The sequence below is a fragment of the Protopterus annectens genome, chromosome 6.part0 (genome assembly GCF_019279795.1).
Source record: "Protopterus annectens isolate FY-2018-M chromosome 6.part0, PAN1.0, whole genome shotgun sequence".
Taxonomy (NCBI): Eukaryota; Metazoa; Chordata; order Ceratodontiformes; family Protopteridae; genus Protopterus; species Protopterus annectens.
In genome coordinates, this window is record NC_056737.1 from 1,733,605,905 (window position 1) to 1,733,629,466 (window position 23,562).

The following is a 23,562-nucleotide window of genomic DNA, read 5'->3' on the forward strand; positions in this document are numbered from 1 at the left end:
GTATCAACTGCTGTAATAAAGTTTATTTTTTCCATTGCATAGCTTATTATTAAGGGCATGGCATACAGATGTGAAGATGTGATCAATCCACTGTATCTGGCACTTTTTAATCCAGTCTTTGAGTATAATGCCCCTTGGCATGCTGTTAAAACACTTGGCACAAAATGAAAGTGCACAACTCTTTCTCAACAAGAAAAGCAATGGTGTAAACCATATAAAGTACACTTACTGCCTCAAAGGCTGGTCCTGATTTTATTCTCATACCGGTTACTGAGTGGGAGCCTCTGTCTTAGTATAAGTTGAGTGTCTTTCTGTATCCATCTACACAGACCTAATGTACATCTGCAAGTTGAATGTTCACATAAACATATGCTCACAAATAAAAAAAAAAATGTGATTAAAAGACAGATTTGTAGCACATAGCATTACAGCTTGCAAGAATCTTATTCATCTCCACATAAAACAAAGAACTACTATTCCTCCACTCAATTAATATGAGGATGAGTAGATCAGGAACTGCAAATTCTTCCAAGGAATAGCGACCATGCCCCACCTGGGAATGGGTTTACATGCACATGGTTTGCCTGCTATAAGTTATAAGAAAGGGGACATTACAAAGGATAAAATCACTTCATGGGAATTCTTGTCTAGGCTTCTATAGATCCTGTCTCTGGTGCTTACTAATATGAGGGAACATAGTACCACCCCCACTGTGACATCTTCCCTGTTGAGATCTGACCACAAATCAGTCTCCTGACCCTCTCCAGCAAATCCGAATCAGAATTTAACTTCTTACAGGATGGTATAAATAGCTTCACTGCACCTCGCCCCTGAAATGGAACTGACAGCTATGCTGAGTTTTACACCAATGCTTTATACAAACACCTGTATAACTGTGGCAGTACCTGACAGGACCAAAACAAGCCCTCTCTAAGGCCAAAAACATAGCATCTATGAGACTTTATAACATCCAGGCTGAACACCTTTGGGTACGCATTTCATAGTCTAAGCTTCATCCCAGCTGAATGGAAAATGGTCACCATTATCATACTGTGCAAACGTGGTGCTTCCACTGACCCTGGGAACTATAGACCTATTAGCCTGACTAGCCTTCTCTGCAAGGCCATGGAGCGAATCATCATGGACCTTATCACAGATATAGGTAATATCAAAACACTTGACCCTACTCAGTTAGGATTTGTCAAAGGAAGATCATGCCTGTTAAACCTTGTGGACTTCTTTGAGACAGTCATCAAGGCCCTGAACAAGGGAAAATCTGTAAATCTATGCATACAGCCTACCTAGACTTAGCCAAGGCTTTTGACACTACCCCCAACTCAGGCATCATTGACAAACTCACCCAGCTAGGTATAAACCCTTATATCATTTGATGGGTCACTATCTGGCTCACTGAAAGAACCCATATAGTCAAAACAGGGGAATCCACCTCCAGCAGCATACCTGTAACCAGTGATGCTCCACAGGGATCAGTCCAGGCACCTAAAGGTCTGTGGTTGGCAAAGTTTGCTAATGACAGCAAACTGGGAACAGTCATAGAATCTCCAAATGATGTCAACATCCTATAAGAGATTGGTGCCAAAGTTATGGCCTTAAACTGAATGCAAAAAATGTATCTATGATTCCTATTGTTTATGTAACTAAATTTAAAATATGACACAAAGCTGCATATTTTTACTGTTCTTTGCCTCTGTCCAAACAAAAAAAATCTCTGTAAAATAGACATGTCATAATATATTATACCTGTAATGTTTGAATATAATACAATTGTATTTACTAACTTGTAATTTACTGTGGAGCTTTTCTCCCTGGGCCTCCTCTAAAAAAGGGCTTTAGCTCAGTTGGTCAATCCCGGTCAACAAATGTCAAATAAAATAATAAAATATAAAAAAGGGGACATGCCCCACAAAGACCACTTCAGTATATGCCCAAATATGTGCAAGTACCAAAATGAAACATTTCCTGAAGGACCACTTCAGTAGCATATCCAAGTATGTACACACACCAAAATGAAGCATCCCCCCAATGACCCAAGTATACACAAATACCAAAATGAAACATTTCCCCCAAGAACCCATCAGTAGTATATCCAAGAATGCACAAGCAAAATTAAACATTTCCCACAAGGACTCTTTATGCACAAGCACCAAACTGAAACTGTCCCGCCAACATATCCTTCAGCAGTCTGCCTCAGTATGCACAAGTACCAAACTGAAGCATTTCCCCCCCAACAAAGCCTTCAGTAACATGTCCAGTTATGTAAAAGTACCAAAATGAAACATTTCCCCTAAAGACTTCTTCAGTAGTATGTCCAAGTATGAGCAAGCACCAAAATGAAATACTTCCCCAATGACCCTCATCAGTAGTATGTACAAGCACCAAAATTAAAAATTTCCCCCAATGACCCCTTCAGTAGTATGTCCAAGTATGCACAAGCACATAAATAAAACATTTCCCCCAACGACCCCTTCAGTAGTCTGTCCATGTGTGCACAAGTACAATAATGAAACATCTCCCCGAACAACCACCTCAGCAGTCTGTCCAGATATGTGCAAACACCAAAATGAAACATTTATCTTATTAACCTCAGAGACTCCTTTTTTTCCTCCCCACACACCAAATGTGCCCATAGTGAGTGATTTCAGTTCCCAAAAGAGGATATCCCTCAACTCACAGTGAGCATCAAACACTAAATTAAAGAGACTGCCATTATTGCACTGAGGCCCAAGCAAGATGCTGTAAGCAGGAGTGGGAGGCTCTCAGGAGTGCCTTGGACATCCTTTAGACTGTAAGTATTGCTATCCCATTAAAGAGAAAAACATATTTGATTAAAAATATTTTTTTCAGTTTTACATCAGTGAATTGTACTCTTGACAAAACAGTGCTCAGGGTGACTGTCCCTTTCACAATGCCCTTGCTACACTACTGACAAGCATTATGATAAGTTTGCATCTTAAATATCATCTAACCTTCCCACTTTGCTTATGATTTGCTTCAAATGGTACATGTATATGAATGACCTCAAATGTATACTGTATACTTCTGCTCAGTTAATCTTAAGAAGATCAAAATCAATTTACAAAATTATATCTCTTAACTATAATAACTACAAGGGATAGTTTCAAACATTTTGTCAAGTAATCCAGAGACACATTCAGAGTCTGCAGTACTTAAGTACATTTAATGTTCTAGACTTATTACCCAGTATATATTTACATTACTGTAAATTTTATTATCTGACTTTCTGTCAGTGTAATCTTATTACATTTGAGCTTCCCAATGCCCTGAGCTATAAATGGCATAAATTACATTTTTTTTTTTTTGCAATTCTTTTTGGTGCTAGCTGCCTGTAAAGTGTAAGCCCTCCAACAATCAACTGGTCTGTCCATTCTGCATAGTCAAGAACTGATCAAAGGAGGCAGTCATCTAGCATCTAATTTAATTAATGATTGTACAAGATACAGTGTAAACAGAGTGGGGAGGAAGGACATACAGAAAGAAGGTATTGGTTGAACGCATTTTGTTTTAAAAAGGGGCACTTCTGGATGGAGTAAACAGCAAAAATGAAAAACAAGGGGAAATGGAATAAAATATGCACAAGGAATGACAAAAGGAGACTGGGGAGAGAGTGAGCTAAGTGAAGCAGGAACTGTAGAAGAAAAAAAATATAGATGGAAAAAGGATGAGAGCAACTGCATGCAGGAAGACAGGTCAGGAGAAGAGAGTTACACTAAGATTTTTTTGAAGTTCTAGCCAGTGAAACATCTGATTCTGAATAGCAATGATTACTTCTAAATACATCCAGGAAAATATCCAATGGTGAAAGAGCAAAAATAAGAAAACATAACCTACCTTGTGGAAAAGTATTCACCCCCCCCCTTGGAGAGGTACCAACAACTAAGCCAATTACTAAAGTCAATCATATATTTTTCATATTGTGGCATCATCCATGCAGAAGGTAGAATGCTGTGCAATGCTAGATTCATACTAGCCTGGGACACATACCCCAAAAGATCCATCATGTCTCTCTTAATGTATCCCAAGCAGTTATGCCTCTAGTAATTTACAAACACATGGACTATGCCAGTCTTATAGATGCCACTTTTGGCAGGCTGCTATGAGATGTACTGTGTCTGGCATGCAATGCCTCCTCCAGTACTGATGGACCTACTGCACACCAGCAAGTCAAATGGCATTACAAATACTTGATCCAAGGACCTAAACCTCTTCTGTAAAATCAGCAGAAATACTGCTTTGGAACAGACTCCCCATTCACATAAAACAAAGCTCAGCCCTGTCCATATTCAAGCAGAACTTGGATATATAGATAGGTAACAGAAAGATGTTGGACTCTTTCCTGCAACACACAGGAGTCCTATAACAATCAGCTCCCTGCACTAGTAATGGACAGTGGCTGCTCCTAAATGCTTTATCCCATGCATGGGTCCCCCAAAATTACATATGGTATGATCACATTTTTTCACTAAGTGATGTATAACAATCTAACAACAAATGGGATAGGTTAATTCAATCACCAAAGAGGAAATTAGCCAGGCATATCATGGCCAAGAAGGGCTATCCTAGATTACTTTCATTCACTTAAAATTTAAGCTAACAAGCATGTTATATCAACATCAATCTTACCAATAATAAGTACTAAAGTCTAATGTGAAGCATCACTGATGGGATTATAAACATCAATTATTCATATGGAAAGTATAAAAATGTCAGTATGGTTTGTGATGTAAAATACTTGCAACTAGGATTGTGGCAGTGTGGTTTGTTATCATTAATGTAACTGTAGGATTGCTTATGTCGTAAGTGTAAATGTGTTTTTTGTTTAAAAAAACAGGCCGGAAATGAATAACTTATGCAATGTGTCATAGGTTCTATGACATATGGCAATATATGTAAAGTATAATGTTTGTTTAATGTTAATCTGTTAATAGAGCTTGATTACTTTTGTAGAAATGTAAATTTGCCTCTGTCACAAATAATTCAGTAAAGGTATTTAAAAAATGTATAAGGGACATGGCAAACATATGAGAGCAAATGCACATAATGCAAATCCTGGGACATTTAAAAGGCATGCACAGTTCTAACTTAATGCCAAACACCATATAGGTACATTATATCTACGTACATATATAGGTTCATAGGTTCATACGTAGGTACTAGGCTATCTGCTCAAAGGCATCTACAAGCCTAGCCAGAATGTGTAGGCTTTCGCCGCCCCCTTAGATTAGTTCCCTGTGTCTCTGTCCAGCAGGGCCACTGAAGTGATCTACGGGGCAAACTTTCTGTTTCCCATCCACTCGTTAAGGTTTCTTTTGAAGAGGGTTAGCGAGGAGCTCTGCCTAATGTAGATTGGAATCTTGTTCCAAAGCATGGGAAGTCTCTGGGACAGGAATCTATCCCTCCAGCATGTCCTATTTATTGTTGTGGTGAGGTTTAGATCCCTAGACCGTGTGGTTCAAGGGGATAAGGTTTTCTTTAGGTGGAACCATCAATTCTGGGTTGGACATGGCTTTATATGTCAGGCAGAGATCACCTCTGAGTAGGCGGTTATGCAACCGAGTACAGCTGGAGTTTCTTCAGTCGAGCTGCATAGGGCATCTGTTTGAGGCCAGTGATCCTCTTGGTGAGGTACGTCTGTGGTCTTTCCAGCTGTTGCAGGTGTCTTGTAAGGTAGATCCCAAATGGGGTGTTGTACTCTATGATGGGTCTGATGAGTGAGGAGTAGAGGGGAACAATGACCTCTTTTGATCAGGATGCAAACCCTTTTGTGATTAGGTGGGCCACATAGAAGGATTTTCTAACCACTTTTGCAATGTGATTATCAAAGGTGAGATTACTAACTACTTGGGTCCCCAGATCCCTTATTACGTCTTCTGTATTTAGGGGACTACCACCTATGTAGTAGTTTGTGGGTACTTTGATTTTTCCAAAGGAGATGACTATGCACTTTTTGGCATTTAGCTTGAGGCCATGATTTTGACACCAGGTATCTGTCTCAGTGACACCCTTTTGGAGGATGACTGTGTCAGCCAGAGAGTCAGCTATAGCTCCTAGTTTGCAGGTGTCTGCAAACGTGGTCAGCCATAGTCCTCCTGTGCTTGCCTGTACCTCTGAGAAGTATATGCCGAACGGGAGGGGGTCTAGGACTGAGCCCTGGGGAACACCACTTGTAACCGGTTTAGAGTTGGACCTAGCTCCCGCAACTCTCACCATGTGGGTTCTGTCCGTGTCCAGTTGGCAACCCATCTTGTGACGTAGGGGTTTATGTTCAGGCTGGTGAGCTTGTCTATAATACCAGAATGGGGAATGGTGTCAAAGGCCTTTGCAAGGTCTAGGTAGGCTGTGTGTACCACCTTTCCCTCGTCTATAGCATTGGTAACTTGTCTCAAAGAAGTCCACCAGGTTTAGGAGGCATGATCTACCCTTAACAAGCCAAACTGGGTAGGATCCAGTGTTTGGAAGTTCCCAATGTTTCTGTTAATGAGTTCCATGATGATGCGCTCCATAGCCTTGCAGACCAAGCTATTCAGGCTTATAGGGTGATAGTTCCCGAGGTTTGTTGTGGCTCCACCTTTGTGGAGTGGAATAACCATTGCTGTGCGCCACTCTATGGGTATGTAGCCTGTGGAAAGGCTGAGTTTGAACAGTGTGTTTAGGTGAGGGGTTAGTTCTTGTTTGCACTCGTGTAGGATGCAGCCTGGGACACTGTCCGGTCCCATTAATGCTGTGTTTTTGGCTTTGGAGAGGGCTGTTTTAACCTGAGTGTCTGTGATTTCAGGGACTCTACATTCTTCTGGTATGGTTATGGCCCCTTTTGGGGGTGGGGGGGTGAAGTTTGCTGAATCCATCCTGAACCTGTCTGCCAGGATGTTGGTGATATTGGTTGGTTCAGTGTATTCTGTGTCATCCTGCACTAACTCCGAGCAGATCTGAGCATTGCCACTTAGATTTGTGACATAGCTAAAGAATGCCTTGTGGTTATCTTTGGAGTCCTTGGCAATTTTTCTTTTGAAGCACACCATGGATGATTTTATGAGGGATCGTAGTTTCTTGCTGATACCGATCAGGGATGTCTTCCCTTCTAGGGATTTTGCTCTTTTCTGTACTAGTTACCTCCTTCTATTGTATAGCTTGTTTATGGCAGGAGTCCACCAGACTGGTTTCCTTTTCTTGGAGGAGTGAGTCGTGCTTTTGCTTGGGATGGTACGATCCATGCGTTCTTGTAGGTGTCTGTAGAATGCATTAGTAAAGGATTTTGCAGCTTGGACAGCATTATCCTTTAGCATGGGGGCTTTGAAACTTTCCACCTCAGTCTTAAGTAACGTGAAGTTTGCTTTTGAAAAGTTTTTCACGGTGGTTTCCTTGTCCAGGGGTGGGGGTGGAATGTGGATATCCAAAGTGATTTGTTTATGGTCAGATCTAACCAGTGAGGGGTTGACCTCCGATGTGGAACACCGGTCGCCCATGTTGGTGATGACCAGGTCCAATATGTTGTCTCCTCTGGTGAGCATCTTGACCAGTTGAACCAGGGTGTTTGAGTTTATAAATTCTAGGAATTGTTGGGCAAGGGAGTTAGTACTTGAGTAGTTCTCCCAGTTAATGTTTGGGTAATTGAAATCACCCAATATTAGGGTGTTTGGTAGGACCTTTGTTTCCCAGTGTTTCCAGAAATGTGGGTCCTGGGAGATGGTGGGTGATGTAGCAAGCTATAATTTGAATTGCAGTTTTGCCCATTGTTAGTTGCACATGGATGATCTCTGAAGCATCGTGCTGTGCCACTAACCTGGAGGTGTGGGCATCCTTGATGAATATGGATACGCTCCCGCCTTTTGTATTTTGGTTCTGTGGCCAAAATGTATGGTATGAGTTGTAGCCTGGTAGTGCTGGGGTGCTTTCTGGAGCCTTAAACCAAGTTTCTGTTACTGCACATATATCGATTTTCTCCATACTGAGGAGTGCCTTGAGCTAGTGCATTTTGAGGTTTAGACTTCTGGCATTGAGTAACATTACCCTCAGTTTTTTGTTACTTGTGCTATTTACGGCGGTGGGTTTGTCTTTTGAGCCTTGCCTAAAAAAGGCCCTACGGGGGTAGCAAGAGCCTTGGCAAGTATTCAAAAACAACTGAACACTATGCTGTGCAGGATATGCATGGCCCGAAAATACCAAATAAACAACTGTTGGCCAGCATGTGTATGAATCCGGAACACTCAAAAACCAAAAACACAAACAAGCTAGTAGAAATACATAGCTTTAATATCCAAACCGGTTTCGGCTAAGATGCCTTCATCAGTGAAAGAAAGTCAATGTTACAAAACAAAAAGCACATGAATATTTATATACATCCCCAACCAATGGGAAACATGGTATGTTCCCGCTCCTGAGTCCTAATTACATATACATTAAAGTGACAAAATTAAATAGAAATGTATAAAACTGAAATAAGGGCTAGTTATAAGCATTTCACAATAATAATATATAGTAATGTATATATGAAAATACACATATAATGATTTCAATAAAAAATGCAGAGAATTGAGCAATGGTGATAATTATATACAATAAAGTAATGAGAAAGAGACTAAACAAAACCCTGAGGCTGATAATATGCACAAGTATATGTATAACAATACATAAATAATTAGCCTCAAAAAGATAATAGAGGAAAATCAAGGATCCAAGTGAGGGTCATAATAACAAAAATATGTACCAAGGGAGTGGAGAAAACATGTATGAATAAAAACAAAAAGCAAAAAGTCATGCATAATGTTATGAATATAAATTGGTACCAAAATAACATGAAAATTATATAAAAAATTATTAAAAAATTATATAGGTTTCAATGGTCCAAAGATATAAAGAAACCCAAACCCCAACAATAATGAATGGCAAAGAAGTGCAGATGTTGTCATAATGTAGAACAAGCTGATAGGATTATGTAACAAAATGCATAACATCATACTATTAGAAAATGATATAGTAATATATATATATATAATGTTCAACAACAAACATATATAGTCCATAGATATGAAAAAACATAATATGGTGATAGTTATAGATCAAACCATTAAATGGTATGATGGTGTAAAAATACAAACTGTTATACGACAAAAATATAATATTCCATGGGTATAACAAAGCATACTATAATAATCTTACCTTATATAAGGTATAAGTGAGGTACGGCATAGAATCCTCATAAAAATTTTTTTTTTTTTTTTTTTTTACAAATGGTCATTCAGACCTGGTGGAAAAAGCGCCCCCAGGGTAATGATCCAATATTTTTCCTCATGATTGAAAATACTATGCCATCCTTGTAAGTTGCTTCTGTCACCAATGATTTTATCTATGATCATAAATGTAAATTGAGCATTTTGATGTTTTAATGTGTGTCTATATAGGACGTTGGTTTCTTTTTTATTTTTAATGTCACTTCTATGTTCATTCATGCGGGTTCTGAGTGACCTGGAGGTTTGACCCACATAGAAAGCCGAACATTGGCAGGTAGCCAAATAGACCACCCGGCTGCTGCTACAGTTGCCAAAGATTTTACATTCATACACTTTACTGGTATTCTGGCTAGTAAATTGTTTGAATTTGCTGACCTGTTTCCAAGATCTACAATGACAACAAGGAAAGGTGCCCAACAATTCATCCCCAGACATGGTCATTTGTTTACATATGGCTCCCCCACTTTCCTTGTGTTTGAAGTGAGAGAACAAATAACCTAGTGTTTTACCTCTTCTGTATGTAAAATAACATTGTGGTCCTAAAAGTGGTCTGAGCTGGTCATTAGCCAAAAGAATGTTCCAATGTGTGTTGATGATGCCTCTGATGGCATTATGATTTCTGCCATAGGTGGTAACAAACCTAATAGTTGATTTAGAAGGACTGATGTCACGTGTTTTATATTGTAATAATGTATGCCTGTCAACCTTGGTGGACCATTCCCATGCCCTAGCAATATCCTGTTGTTTGTAACCTCTGTCTACAAATCTATGGTACAAATCTAAACTGGCTCGTTCATAGTCTTGTTGTATTGAGCTTATGCGTTTGATACGCATAAATTGTGATTTAGGTATGTTGTGGATGGTGTGGCGTGGGTGCATGCTTGAAGCATGACGTAATGTGTTATATTGTGGATATTTACGGTATGTCTTGGTATTTAAGGTGTGATCCATATTTCCGAAGACTGCAACATCCAAAAAATTGATGGTTTGTAGATTGTATGTAACCGTAAACTCAATTCCCCAAATATTGCCATTCAGGTATTCAACAAATTCCTGTAAGTATGTAGCATCTGCACACCACACCATCCAGCAATCATCTAAATATCTGCGCCATATATCAATTTCCACAAGATAGATATTGTGAAGTGGATCATATATCATACATTCTTCGAAAAAAGCCATGAATAGATCCGCATAAATTGGAGCAAAAGAGGCTCCCATGGCCGTGCCCTGGAGCTGCCAATAGCATTCCCCTTGAAAGTAAAAAACATTTTTGTTCAATATATGTTCAGCCACCCAAATAAGCAAGGTATTAAACCCAGGGGAATATAAGGCAGACAGGTCTAACCAGTACTGTAGAGCTTGTAAACCCGCCCAATGTGGAATGCTAGTGTACAAAGCTTTGACATCTAATGAGCACATAAGTCAACTAGGCTCCAACTGTGTATCCTGAATGATCTGTAAAAATTGTGTGGTGTCCTGCAATCTTGCCCTGACAAAAGTCAATAGAGGTTTTAAGTATTGAGTAAGGAACATGGATAGTGGTTCAGTCAAAGATCCAGTGCCCGAGACAATGGGTCTGCCCGGTGGTTTTGAAATTGATTTGTGAATTTTGGGAAGAAGATATAAGACTTTTTTCTGTGGATCTTTAACCATGAGATGTTGGACATTGCTCTTGCTGATAATGCCTTCTTCTTCTGCTAGATTCAAGAAGGAGTCTATTTCCTTCTTGAATACTGGGGTTGGATCAATAGCCATACTCATGTAACAACTTGTGTCAGATAGTTGTGACCTACCCTCATTGAGATAATAGCTCATGTTCATCACTACTACTGCTCCACCCTTGTCTGCTGGTAGAATCGCAATATTATGATTATTCCATAGCTATTGTAAGGCCGTAATTTCGGGGGATGATAAGTTATGTCCAAGTATACTAAATTCTTTGTGTTGGAAATGTAGATCCCTGAGTACTGATTGCAAAAAAATAGATACATGTTTGTTCACTGGTGGCTGAAATTCAGATTTGAGAAATCTGAATTCATCAGATCTTTGAGACTCCCTGTCAGAAAAAAACAATTTTAGATTCAGATTGCGACAGAAACTAATAATATCTGTAACAACATTGTATTCATCAGAAAAAAACCCCGGTACAAAACCAAGACCTTTATTCAAAACTTCTTCTTGTTCATGAGACAATGTTACATCAGACAAATTTAAAACATTCTGATAAACACAATCAGTTATGTTAGGAGGTTCTGAATCAACCCCTCTAAGGAGTTGGATTTTGTTCCTGTGCTTATGTTTGCGTCCACCTCGACGCCTTGTGCCATTTCTAAAGGGACTGTCATATTTGATCTTTTGCGGTTCGGTGATTCTTTGTATCCAACACTATCATTGTCTGTATATGAGGAATCCTCCTCTGATGTACTTGTATTGGATTTTTCCCGAGTTTTTAAGATTGATCTAGGTCTTTTCCTAGTTCTAGTAGTTGTGGACCCCTGACTGGCATCCATAAATCTAACTGTTCTATGAGACTCAAAAGGGCGTCCTCTCTGATAGTCCGAGATGTCCCTATTAAATTTTTTGATTTTCCTTTCTCTAGTTAATTTGTCATGGTTTGCCAGCTCCTTTGACAATTTCTTGGTAGATTCAATAAATGTAGGCAGGGACTCAAATTTTTTACATTCCTGACATAATGTTCGAACCTCACTGAGGATGATAATCACCATTCTATCATAATATTGTGCCAATATATTAACAAACAACATGGATGCTTGTTGCAAAGCTTCATTCCATTCCTTGGTTAGTCTCTCTTCAGATCTACCAACCAGAGGTTGTAGACGGATCCTAAGACCCCTAGGAGAAATATTCTTGCTCAGATATGCACGAAACAATCTTAAGTGCCAGATGTTGGATCTTAAATTTTTGAGTCCCTTGCTAAGGGCATGAAATGCCAAATCACATTCATGGGGTAAATTTTGTCTGGACTCATTTTGATTACTGCCTGGTAAGACATTGATTGCAAACACACCAATATCCTCCCTATCGGCACATAATCCTAGTAGGATATTTTCCAAATCCATGTTGTTTAAATAGGGTAGATAGATTTATGAGAAATCTACAGAGCTGACAAACCAAAACAATAACCTTTATGGAAATCCCAAAAAGTATCCAAAGTACATACGACAGTAGTGATATGGATGTCAGTCAGGGCACCACATGTAAATCCCATTCAACCAAATTTGTAAACTGGCGACGAAGTCCCTATCCGTAGTAAATCCAATAATAACAATCGAGAAAAGTCCAATACTAAAGCCGTGTTAACTTTCATCAATAACCATCAGAGTAATGAAAATGGTTTTCATAATAACAGGGCTATAGCTTTTGAAGAGAAAATCATAAATATGATAATATGGCGAAGCAAAACCATATGCACATAGTTCTAAACACTCAATATCCCAATGTGGTTTGAGGAACAATCCAGGGTTAAGCAACCAATGTATCCATATACCAATACCAGGAATAGAAAGGTAGAATTATGTCAGGCATATATCTTGTGTTTAAACAAATAATAACTAAAAACTGACTCAGAGTATATTTCAAACTAGACCCTGAATATCAAATATTATTCCTTCTAGTATAAAAACGGTATGGATACAATAATCCAATGGTCAAGCAATAATCAGTATGGAGTAACAATACCCAACCATAAATGACCTAACAATACAGAATATACATAAGAATCCCAATACGTTCGGCCTTCAATGATGGCCAGAGACCATATGTATAGCTGATCCCAGAATAGGCCTAATATACATAAAAATACACTATACAAAGATTAATCAACCCTGTATTTTGAAAGCAAAGTTACTGTAAACAGAAATGGTATATATACATCTGTCGCTCAAATACAAGTTATGAAATGTCGCTGGATCATACCAGCCTATATTGATTTCAAAATATAGTTGCTGAGGACCCCCAGCTTGGACAACATGTAAAAGTTGCAGTAAAGTCCAAAGGATGTTCACATATATCAAATTTAGTCTAATGGCAATCAAAAGACCACTATTAAAATGGCCTAATACCCTAGTCTCTGTTCGCTTGATATATAAATGCAGAACTCAGTATAAATCTAATGACATAAGAAGTATTCATATTATTAAAGAATTGTGATGCAGAGAAAGAAACTGCCTATGTTAATAAATCATAGATTTGTCCACATAAAACCATACAGTTAGTACCAAAATATAAACAAACCATGTCCGTGTTCATGAAATGGTATGTTCGCACAGAATGTGCGAGACCCATCTGTAGTCCATATTTATAACACTGCGTCCCTGGTGTTAAACAAAATAGTACAGTACCTTATTTGGCCAAAAAATATATTAGTGCATAAAGTTCCCACTCGTTAGTTGCCACTAATAGAGCTCAAACATTCCTCAGTAGGTTGGGATGATGGGCGACAATGTCCGGATCCAAAGATCTAATATGTTATTAACCTGGCCTCCAGTCTTGTAATGCTGGTTGTAGAATGCCGCTTGGCCAATGCCCCTATATATCCAAACCAATGGATGTCGAGAAGTCATACACAATCACGATAAGCAACCATAAGCAACCCGATAGTTTCTTGAAGAAATGAAAACTGGACAATAGGCCAAAGCCAAACGGAACGCCACTCTTCCCCTGCAACCTCTGACAACAAATAGTGTTCCTCCAAATGAAAAGTATTCGCTAGCCCAATATCATAATCCAATTTCACGTGAGTTTAACCAAAAATTCCAAAAGGCTGGTGAAGGTTATACCAGGGGAGGATTCCCCTAAACAAACGATGATAGCTCCGGAAACATGTCCCTACAGCAAAGCCGACAAACTGCAACTGAACACTATGCTGTGCATGTAGGATATGCACGGCCCAAAAATACCAAATAAACAACTGTTGGCCAGCATATGTATGAATCCAGAACACTCAAAAACCAAAACCACAAACAAGCTAGTAGAAATACATAGCTTTAATATCCAAACCGGTTTCGGCTAAGATGCCTTCATCAGTGAAAGAAAGTCAATGTTACAAAAAAAAAAGCACATGAATATTTATATACATCCCCAACCAATGGGAAACATGGTATGTTCAGGTGACAGGTGCAAGCCGTCTCTAGCGAAGCAGCGTGGCATGTCGCGCATGTCATCCCAGGTAGACAGACACTGGATCCCCTTTGAATGACACCAGAAAATTAGCCAATTGTTGAAATTGAGAATTTTTTTTCTTTATACCGTGGTATCATTCTTGGTGAGGGCAGGATGCTGCTCAGGGTCAGGGTCATACCGGCTGGGCTATGTGATCAGAGAGCTCTTCCATGTCTCTTTTCATGTAGTCCAGGGAGATAAGGCTCAGGTCATTCACACCAGCATGGACAATGACAGAGTCATATTTATACTTGTTCTGAAGTGACCTGAGTGCTTGTGTTATGTGGCGGATCCTGGCACCGAACAGGCAGCTAACAGTAACCTTCTCCTTATTCAGCCTAGTGAGTGGGACATCAGTGTGCCTGACTATAGAGTCACCTATTACTAGTATGTTGGGTATGTTATTTTGCCTTAAGGGCTATGATTGCATGGCACACTGGGCTTTGTGAAGTATGTGTTTCATGGTTTGTGTTAGGGGGTGGAGGTTGCTTGGATGTTTGCTTTGGAGGTCTCTGTTGCTTTTGCAGACTTTTATTTAGAGCCTCCGAGTAAGTTTTTATGTATTTGTGTGTTTTTTGCTGGTGCTGGTTTAATGGGTCTATGTGAGACTGGTGGTGTGATGCAAGTATTTCCCTTCTCCGCTTGACTGTCTGATCTAGTCTTGGGTTGAGAGAGCTTAGCCTCCAGTTTGGCTGTATAATTGCATCTCTCGCATGTATTAGTGTTTGGTGGTAGGAGGAGAGGGTTGTCTGTGTACATGTGGCAGTTGTAACATTGCCTCAAAATGCCCAGATTCACCAGTTGGACTGGAGAGTACACCTGAAACTGCCCTTTGGACATGCCTGGATAGGTACAGTGAAATGTTTTACTGGATGGCTAGTAAGGTCGAATAGAGAGCCTTGTCCTTCTGTACTGTACAGGAGGGTCTAGTGCTAGGGTTTATAAGTGTTTGCTATGAGTGTTGAGCAACAGCCGGGCTGAGAAATAAATGGTTTGAGTGCTTAAGTTGAAAGTTTGTCTAGTTCCAAAATTGAACAGGAGACTTTGTGGAGCCGGGAATAGTTATACCCTAGCTAACCGGCGCTGCCCGACACGCAAAACTAATCAAATGCAGTATTTATAGCAGGGAAATGAAAGGGATAAACTGGCTGTAGGCATTGTACATACATACATACATACATACAAATGTTTCAAGCATGGGCATTAAAGCCTACTAACTTGCCAATATGCCAAAAAAAGAAGTTATGTACCTACCATAACGTTCCATGTTAGCTGTCTTCATCTTGCCTTCCTTGCTCTTTGGGTTCAGAGCCGATCCTCGGCTCCGACTCGGCCATCTTCTATAGCTCAAGAGCTGTTTACTGGCTCGAGGCTACCCCTTACCCCAGCATGCCCAGCGTCAGCTACCCAGATCTCCTTTGTGATAACGCACATTAGACATAAATAGAGTAACCAGTTCCTAAAAACTGGTTGTCCAATACACCTAAACAAGGAAAGAGTTATAAATTACCTGGCATGTGAAGTAATAAAAGATGCTCAGCCAGTGAAAACAAAAGGGAATGCCTCACAATCCTCTAGAAAGGGGGAAGGAGGGAGGGACGCAAGAAGGAAGGCGAGATGAAGACAACTAACATGGAACGTTATGGTAGGTACATAACTTCTTTATGTTAAGTTGTCCATCTCGCCTTCATTCTTGCTGTTTGAGACAGCATTCCTAGCACCTAAAATCCCAGGTGGCTCATTGGAACAGACTCTTCAGAAGTAGACCCAAAGGAAGCTCTGCTCCGTGAGACCATATCTACCTTGTAATGAGAGATATAAGTATGAGGGTTTGCCCAAGTGGCAGCTGCACAGATTGAGTCTATAGGCAACCTAGACTGAAAAGCTACAGAGGTGGCTAATGCTCTAGTGGAATGACCTTTTGGTTTAGCTGGTAGGTCTTTATTTCGTAACTGATAAATAAAGGCAATAGTATCAGATAACCATCTGGATAAGGTCACTTTAGAAACTGGAAGGCCTTGTTTGTTGAAAGCATAAGAAAGAAATAACTGTTCTGACTTTCTTAGTTCCTTAGTTCTATGGAGGTAAAAATGCAATTGTCTATGCACATCCAACTGGTGGAGTTTGTATTCTGCCTTGTTGCTGTGATTAGGAAAAAAAACTGGGAGATCTATGGATTGATTTAAATTGTTCTCTGAGCAGACTTTAGGAATAAAGGATGGATTGGTCCTCAGAGAAACTCTGCTCTTGTGAAACACCAGGTAAGGAGGACGAACACATAGTGCTTGAAGTTCTGAGACACGTCTAGCTAAAGTGATAGCAACCAGAAAAAGTGTCTACCAAGAAAAAAATTTTAAAGAACATGATGCCGCCGGTTCAAAGGGAGGCAAAATTAAGGAAGCTAAAACTAAACTGAGATCCCAAGGAGGAGGAGGATCTCTAACTGGGGGTCTAAGAAGAGATGTTCCTTTCATAAAGGCCTTGCAGAGCTTATGAGACATTATGCTAGAATTAAACATACCGATATGAAAATTAGAAATGGCAGCTAGTTGTACTCTAATGGTAGCGGAAGCTGCACCAGACTGAAAAAGCTGTGCTAGAAATTAAAGAATTTCATGGACTGGGGCTGAGAAAGGATCCATATTTCTAGATTCTGCCCAGTAAGAAAACCGTTTCCATTTACTAGCATACGTTTTCCTCGTAGTAGACTTATGTGAGGAAACAATATCACAGACTGCTGGGAAGATATTGGAAAGCCTGGCAAAAGTTGGAAGTGGAGTAACCAAGCTGTGAGCTGGAGAGTTTGAAGGGATTGGTACATCAGAAGATCTGGAAATGGGTCCAGAATCCATGGTTGATCCAGAAGATGGAGGTGTAGGAACGGGAACCATATCTATCGATGCCAATATGGGGCAATGAGGATCATTTTGCAACCCAACGATTTTGCTTTCTGTATGAGTCTTGGAATTAGGGGAAAAGGGGGAAAAGCGTAAAGGAGTCCCTGAGGCCAATCGTGGACTAGAGCATCTCCGGGTATATGACCTGGAAGAGGAAGCAGGGAGAGGTAGCTGCTGCATTTGTTGTTGAGAGGGGTGGCAAACAGGTCGCAGCAAGGCTGCCCCCATTTGCGGAAGATAAGATCCGCAACTTCCTGATTCAGTGACCACTCGTGAGGCATGAGGATAGCACTCTGCTGAGCCTGTCTGCTATGACGTTGGATTTCCCAGGGATGTGCATTGCTATCAGAAAACGTTTGGAGGAAATCGCCCATTGCCACAGTCCGTGAGCTTCTCGACACAAGGGGTAAGACCTGGTTCCGCCCTGTTTGTTGATGTACCACACCACTGACATGTTGTCCGTTTGGATTGCAATGGATTGCAATAGTCCTAGAAGAAAGAGTCTTGAAGGGCTTGTAATGCTAGGAGAACCACTCTAATTTCTAGGACATTGATATGCAGATGGTACTCATGAGGTTGCCAAGTGCCTTGGACTGTCCTGCCTACATAATGCCCCCACCCACCCTATCAGGGAGGTGCCCGTGGTCACTGTGGCTACTGGAGGGGGTTGTGTGAAAGGTCTGCCCTGAATTACTAGTGGGGAGACCATCCACCAAGAAAGGTGCCTTTTGCATGTTTCTGTGATCAGGATCATGTGAGACATGGGTAGTACCTGGAAAGACCACTGCGTGAAAAGAAGCCACTGAAGGATTCTCATGTGGAAACGCGCTAATGGGTCAAGAAGAATGGCAGCTGCCATGGAGCCTACAGCTTGGAGGACATGTCTGACTTTAACCCTTTTGCTCTGCATTAGAATTAACACTTGTTGACGAATAGTGGAAACTCTTTCCTGTGGTAATCTTGCAAACATTTCTTTTGTGTTTAATTCTGCTCCTATGTATGTGATAGACTGACAGGGCAACAAGGCAGATTTTTCGAAATTTACTGTAATGCCTAGTTGAGTGCATGATGTGATTGTATAATCCCGTGCCTCTAAGAGTTGACGCCTGGTGGTAGCAGTCAGGAGCCAGTCATCTAGACAGGGAAACACCTGGAATCCTTGACGCCTCAGGTGAGTCATGACTACTGCCATACACTTGGTGAACAACCTGGGGGCTGAGGTGAGACCAAAGGGCAGAGCTCTGAACTGGTAATGAGTGGCCCCTACCTGGAAGGGAAGAAATCTCCTTGAGCGTCTGTAGAGGATCGAAAGGAGTGGGAAGAATGATGGCTATGTTCACTCTGTAACAAAGGTGACTGAGGTGCCGAGTGGATGGACTTCAAGGACGGAGACCTCAGTCTCTTATGGCTCTGAGACTGCTCCAAAATAGCAGATGGAGCTGACGGAGGAGTTGTCTTGTCAGTGTCAGCTGGCACCGACATACTTGGTTGTTCAAGTAAAGGAGTTGGCTCCGAAGGTGGAGGTGACGGCTTGACAGACTTAGGGAATTTCGCTGGCTGAGTACTTTTAGCCGGAGAATCCTGAGGCTTCAATAATCCACGAAGGCTTAATTTGTTTTTGTGCTCCTGCTGGACCCTTGAACTAAAAGCGTGACATATAGAACAGGAGTCCTGCAGGTGAACAGCACCCAAACAATATGCACAACTAGTGTGCCCATCTGTCAGAGACATTTTCTGACAGCATGAGTCACACTTTTTGAAGCCAGATACCTTGGTATCTTTAGACATTATAGTAACAACAACCACAACAACAATAATAAAAAGCTATACTACAAAAAACAAGGAACAAATAATTTTTATTTATTTTTTTATTATTACAGTTAAGGAACAGAAAGGAAAGCCACTAATTTAAACTGCTATCCTAAGGGGGGGGACTCTCTAATTTAAATGAGTTCAAGGGAAGAGAAGGCCTGCGAGTTATGGAGCGACAGCCAACAAAGCTAAAATACACAAGAAAGCGATAAGGGATAAAGGAATATTATCTAGACAAAAAATTGACAAATACTTGACAAACTTTCAAGAATAAACAACAATATATTAATAGAAAAAACTATACTAAGCCTGAGCCAGTAAGAAAGCAACCTTGCAGCTGAAGCGGCAAACGAGATCTGGGTAGCTGACGCTGGGCATGCTGGGATAAGGGATAGCCTCGAGCCAGTAAACAGCTCTTGAGCTATAGAAGATGGCCGAGTCGGAGCTAAGGATCAGCTCCGAACCCAAACACCAAGAACAAAGGCGAGATGGACAACTTAACATCACTTGTTCCCATAATAAATGTCCTGGCTGTTCTTAAAAATATCTAAACTAGTATTTGCTTTAATGTAATTTGGTAGTCTGTTCCAAATATTAACTACTCTGTCAGAGAACCAATTAGTACACTTCTCATTCCTACAGAATCTTCTATGTAGGTTGTCAGATGATTCTCTAGCACTTTTTGATAACCCCAAACATTCCCAGAGGTAGTGTTCCTAAATGCCCTATATACCTGAATATGATCTCCTCTTAAATATCTGTAAGAGACACTGTACAAGTTCAGATATTTTAGTCTTTCATAATAACTTAGATTTTCACATCCATGGATGCCCTTAGTATATTTCCGCTGTACTCTTTCTAGTTTATTCATGCTTGTTTTCCCATAGGGTTTCCATATTGTTATTCCATACTCAAGTTTGGATCTAATGTAACTAACAAACAATGACTTCATTATGTTTGATTTCCTTTATACAACATGTAGTTCTATAACTATCATTAGCCAATTGGGTAAATCTACCCATATAGCCAGGTCCTTAAATGAGTCTACATTGTGTGTACTAAAAATGCGTGCGTGTGTGTGTGTGTGTGTGTGTGTGTATATATTATACATGTATATCTATATAAGTACACACACACACACACACACACACACACACACACACACACACACACACACACACACATGTTTGTATATACGGATCCTTATTACTTGATCAAAGTTTCAAAACTTCGAAATCCATATGGTCGAGCAAAGTTTCAAAACTTCGAAATCCATATGGTCGAGACCATATAATAGAAGTTTTGAAACTTCGAAAAAAAAAAAAATAATAACAGAAACTTTTTCTAATTTTTACATTTTTGCAAACTAAAAATACCAACTCTGAGATCACATTACAGTAAGAAAAATGGTAAATTTTCCAATGCGCACTGTGCTGCGATATCCATGCAAAACATTCAGTGTCAACATTTTGATCGTGTGGTCTCAGCCATATGAATTCGAAAGACCTGCCACCAGTATGTACCACAGGATGCAGTACTTGGGGTACTTCTCTTTGTCATTTATATCTTAGGGTCAAATACATTGTTAAAGGTTGACGATTCACAAAGTTTGTTGATGACTCTAAACTAACAGAAATTATTGTCTCTCCAGCGGACACCAAGATTCTCAGAGGTTCTTTTCAATGAAAATTGCTGTTGTCAAAATCACAGAAATAAAAAAAAAAAAAAAAAAAAACACAAGTGTATAATAGCATCATTTGGCAAGCATGACTTCCCATGCAACTGTTACATTGATAACACACCCATGAAATGCAAATCCAGGGACAGTTGAAAGGTATGCACAGCTCTTGCTTAACGCCAAATGCCATATCACCATATAGGTACATTATATCTACACATACATATACAAACTAGCAATAGGAATTGAGTATTATACACATGCATATACCTATATGTGTGTGTGTGTGTGTGTGTGTGTGTGTGTGTGTGTGTATAAACACACACACACACACACAAACATATATATATATACATAGATTTAGATGTAGGTATTCATCTACACACACACACACCAACACGCACACATGTATATGTGTATATATATATATATATATATATATATATATATATATATATATATATATATATATATATACACACAAATATATATATTTGCCCTGAAATAGTAAAAATAACTTTCTGGCAACCTGTAGTACTATAATCCTAACCTCACAAAATTCCTGGACCTAATAATAAATGATAAAATCTACTCATACCCAAAAATCATATACATAAACAATAACAGGCCAACATCAACCTTCTGATTGCAGTTTGCAAACTGTCACAGTCCTGCTAATCTTTCAGAATTAAACTATTTTCCAATTAAAAAAATAATTTAAGAAATAAATCAATTACTAGAAGACTGGTTGATTAGAAGGTGCTTGCAACTTGTAGCCTTAACTGGATGTGAGCCATGCAGAAAGGTGAAACAATTTCCTCATTAGTCCAAAAAGCATTTTTAAACAATACAACAAGTACTGGGAATCTTCAGTTTATTAAGCCATCACTGCATCAAAAAAGTAGCAACTAAATCAATTTACAGTACACAAACCTAACACCTTCAGTGGAATAAAATCATTACTCAAATCTCTGACTCTAGCTGTAAAACTGTAGTAAAGTATAATGTTAACTCACTATGAAAAATAAGGCAACATGATCCAAAAACTGTTGCAGAACTTCTGATATTTTAGTAAAGTTATTTCTCACAATAAGCCACTCTTACAATATCAGTTCAGTCTGTGCAAATTCCGTAGAAATATTACAATCCTTTAATGAAACAAAGACATGCAGCAATAGATAACTACAATAGAAGTTCCTGCTTCAGGTCGAGGTTGTTTTTTATGCAAATAGAAAGGCGGGGTGAAAGATGCGAATGAATACAAATGCTAAAAAGGGGAGTGTATAATTAACGAATGGGTGTGCATAATTATGGAATGAGCATGTCCTGGACGAAAACAAGAGGAGGGCAGATTCCACCAAATTCTACTGAAATCTGTAGTCAGACTGATGGGCGACTTGTCGCAAGATCATACAAGTACGAGAGTAAGTTTTTTTTAAACATGGCTAGTAGTACCGATAGACAATCACTCATAATCACAAAAATGGAGAAAATAAAAGCTTCCTTCTACATTAATGTCATTTTTGAGTGGTGGGATAATTAGGTAGGGGAGGAAAATGCATGCTGGAGAAGAAATAATGTAGTTGTCCTCTAAACATTGCTGCATTTTTTTTCTACTCAAGTAGTGTGGGAAGTTGTAGCATTGTCCATAATCAGGCTTGTGTTTTGGTCCTAGTTGTTTGTTGGTAGAGGCTGTGTGTCTGATCACATGTTCCAGGCCATCTTAGTTTAGCCAAAGCCAGTATAGCATTTTAGTGAGAGGGAAGTGTTTATGGTCATTAGCTGATTGGGGTTACCTGCACTATGGCTTGGAGTAAGCACGTCATTGGTTCTTTCGAGCTTTTTTTAAAAGTTGTTTCAGGTTTCAACTTTCTTACTTAAAACGTTAACTTATGAGTGATTCTGCCATTTCACACTGAGCTAATCGAAGGAAGCGCACTAAGCAAAACTGATCTGTGATATATGCCATTAAGTATACTGTTTTTTGCTTAATTTTATGAGTTATTTATAACACTTTTATTGTCTGCTGCATACTTTTCTAGCTAGTTTGACTGTGTGTGAGGTATTAACTGGAAGTTTTCTACAATTGATAAGCATCTGTTTGGGTTTGTTTGTTCTGATTTCCTGACATAACCTGTATCATATAGCTTAATTGCTTGCATTTAGAAGCATTCTCGAGAGTCACCTTGCTATTTTTTCTGTTTAAACATTTCTGCATTTTTTACTACCTAAGTAGTGTGGGTAGTTGTAGCATTGTCCATATTCAGGCTTGTGTTTTGGGCCTAGTTGTTTGTTGGTAGAGGCTGTGTGTCTGATCACATGTTCCAGGCCATCTTAGTTTAGCCAAAGCCAGTATAGCGTTTCAGTGAAAGGGAAGTGTTTATGGTCATGGCTGATTGGGGCTACCTGTACTATGGCTTGGAGTAAGCACCTCATTGGTTCTTTTGAGCTTTTTTTTAAAGTTGTTTCAGGATTCAACTTTGTTACTTAAGAAGGTAACTTGTGAGAGTTTCTGCCATTTCACACTGAGCTAATCGGATGAAGGGCACTGAGCAAACTGATCTGTGAGACATAACATTAAGTATCCTATTTTTTGCTTATTTTTACAAGTTATTTATAGCACTTTTATTGTCTGCTGCATACCTTTCTAACTAGTTTCACTGTGTGTGAGGTATTAACTGGAATTTTTCTACAATTGTTAAGCATCTGTTTGGGTTTGCTTGTT

At 39.6% G+C, this 23,562-nt stretch overlaps 1 protein-coding gene across 1 annotated transcript in view; it reads right to left on the reverse strand.

Moving 5' to 3' along the window:
* Positions 1 to 23,562, reverse strand: part of ZSWIM2 (zinc finger SWIM-type containing 2) — a 1,244,853-nt gene that overhangs the window by 81,567 nt on the left and 1,139,724 nt on the right. The window contains exon 11 of the mRNA XM_044075126.1: positions 16,691 to 16,734. Within this exon, the coding sequence (XP_043931061.1) occupies positions 16,691 to 16,734 (44 nt within the window). The remainder of the gene's footprint in view (positions 1 to 16,690; positions 16,735 to 23,562) is intronic.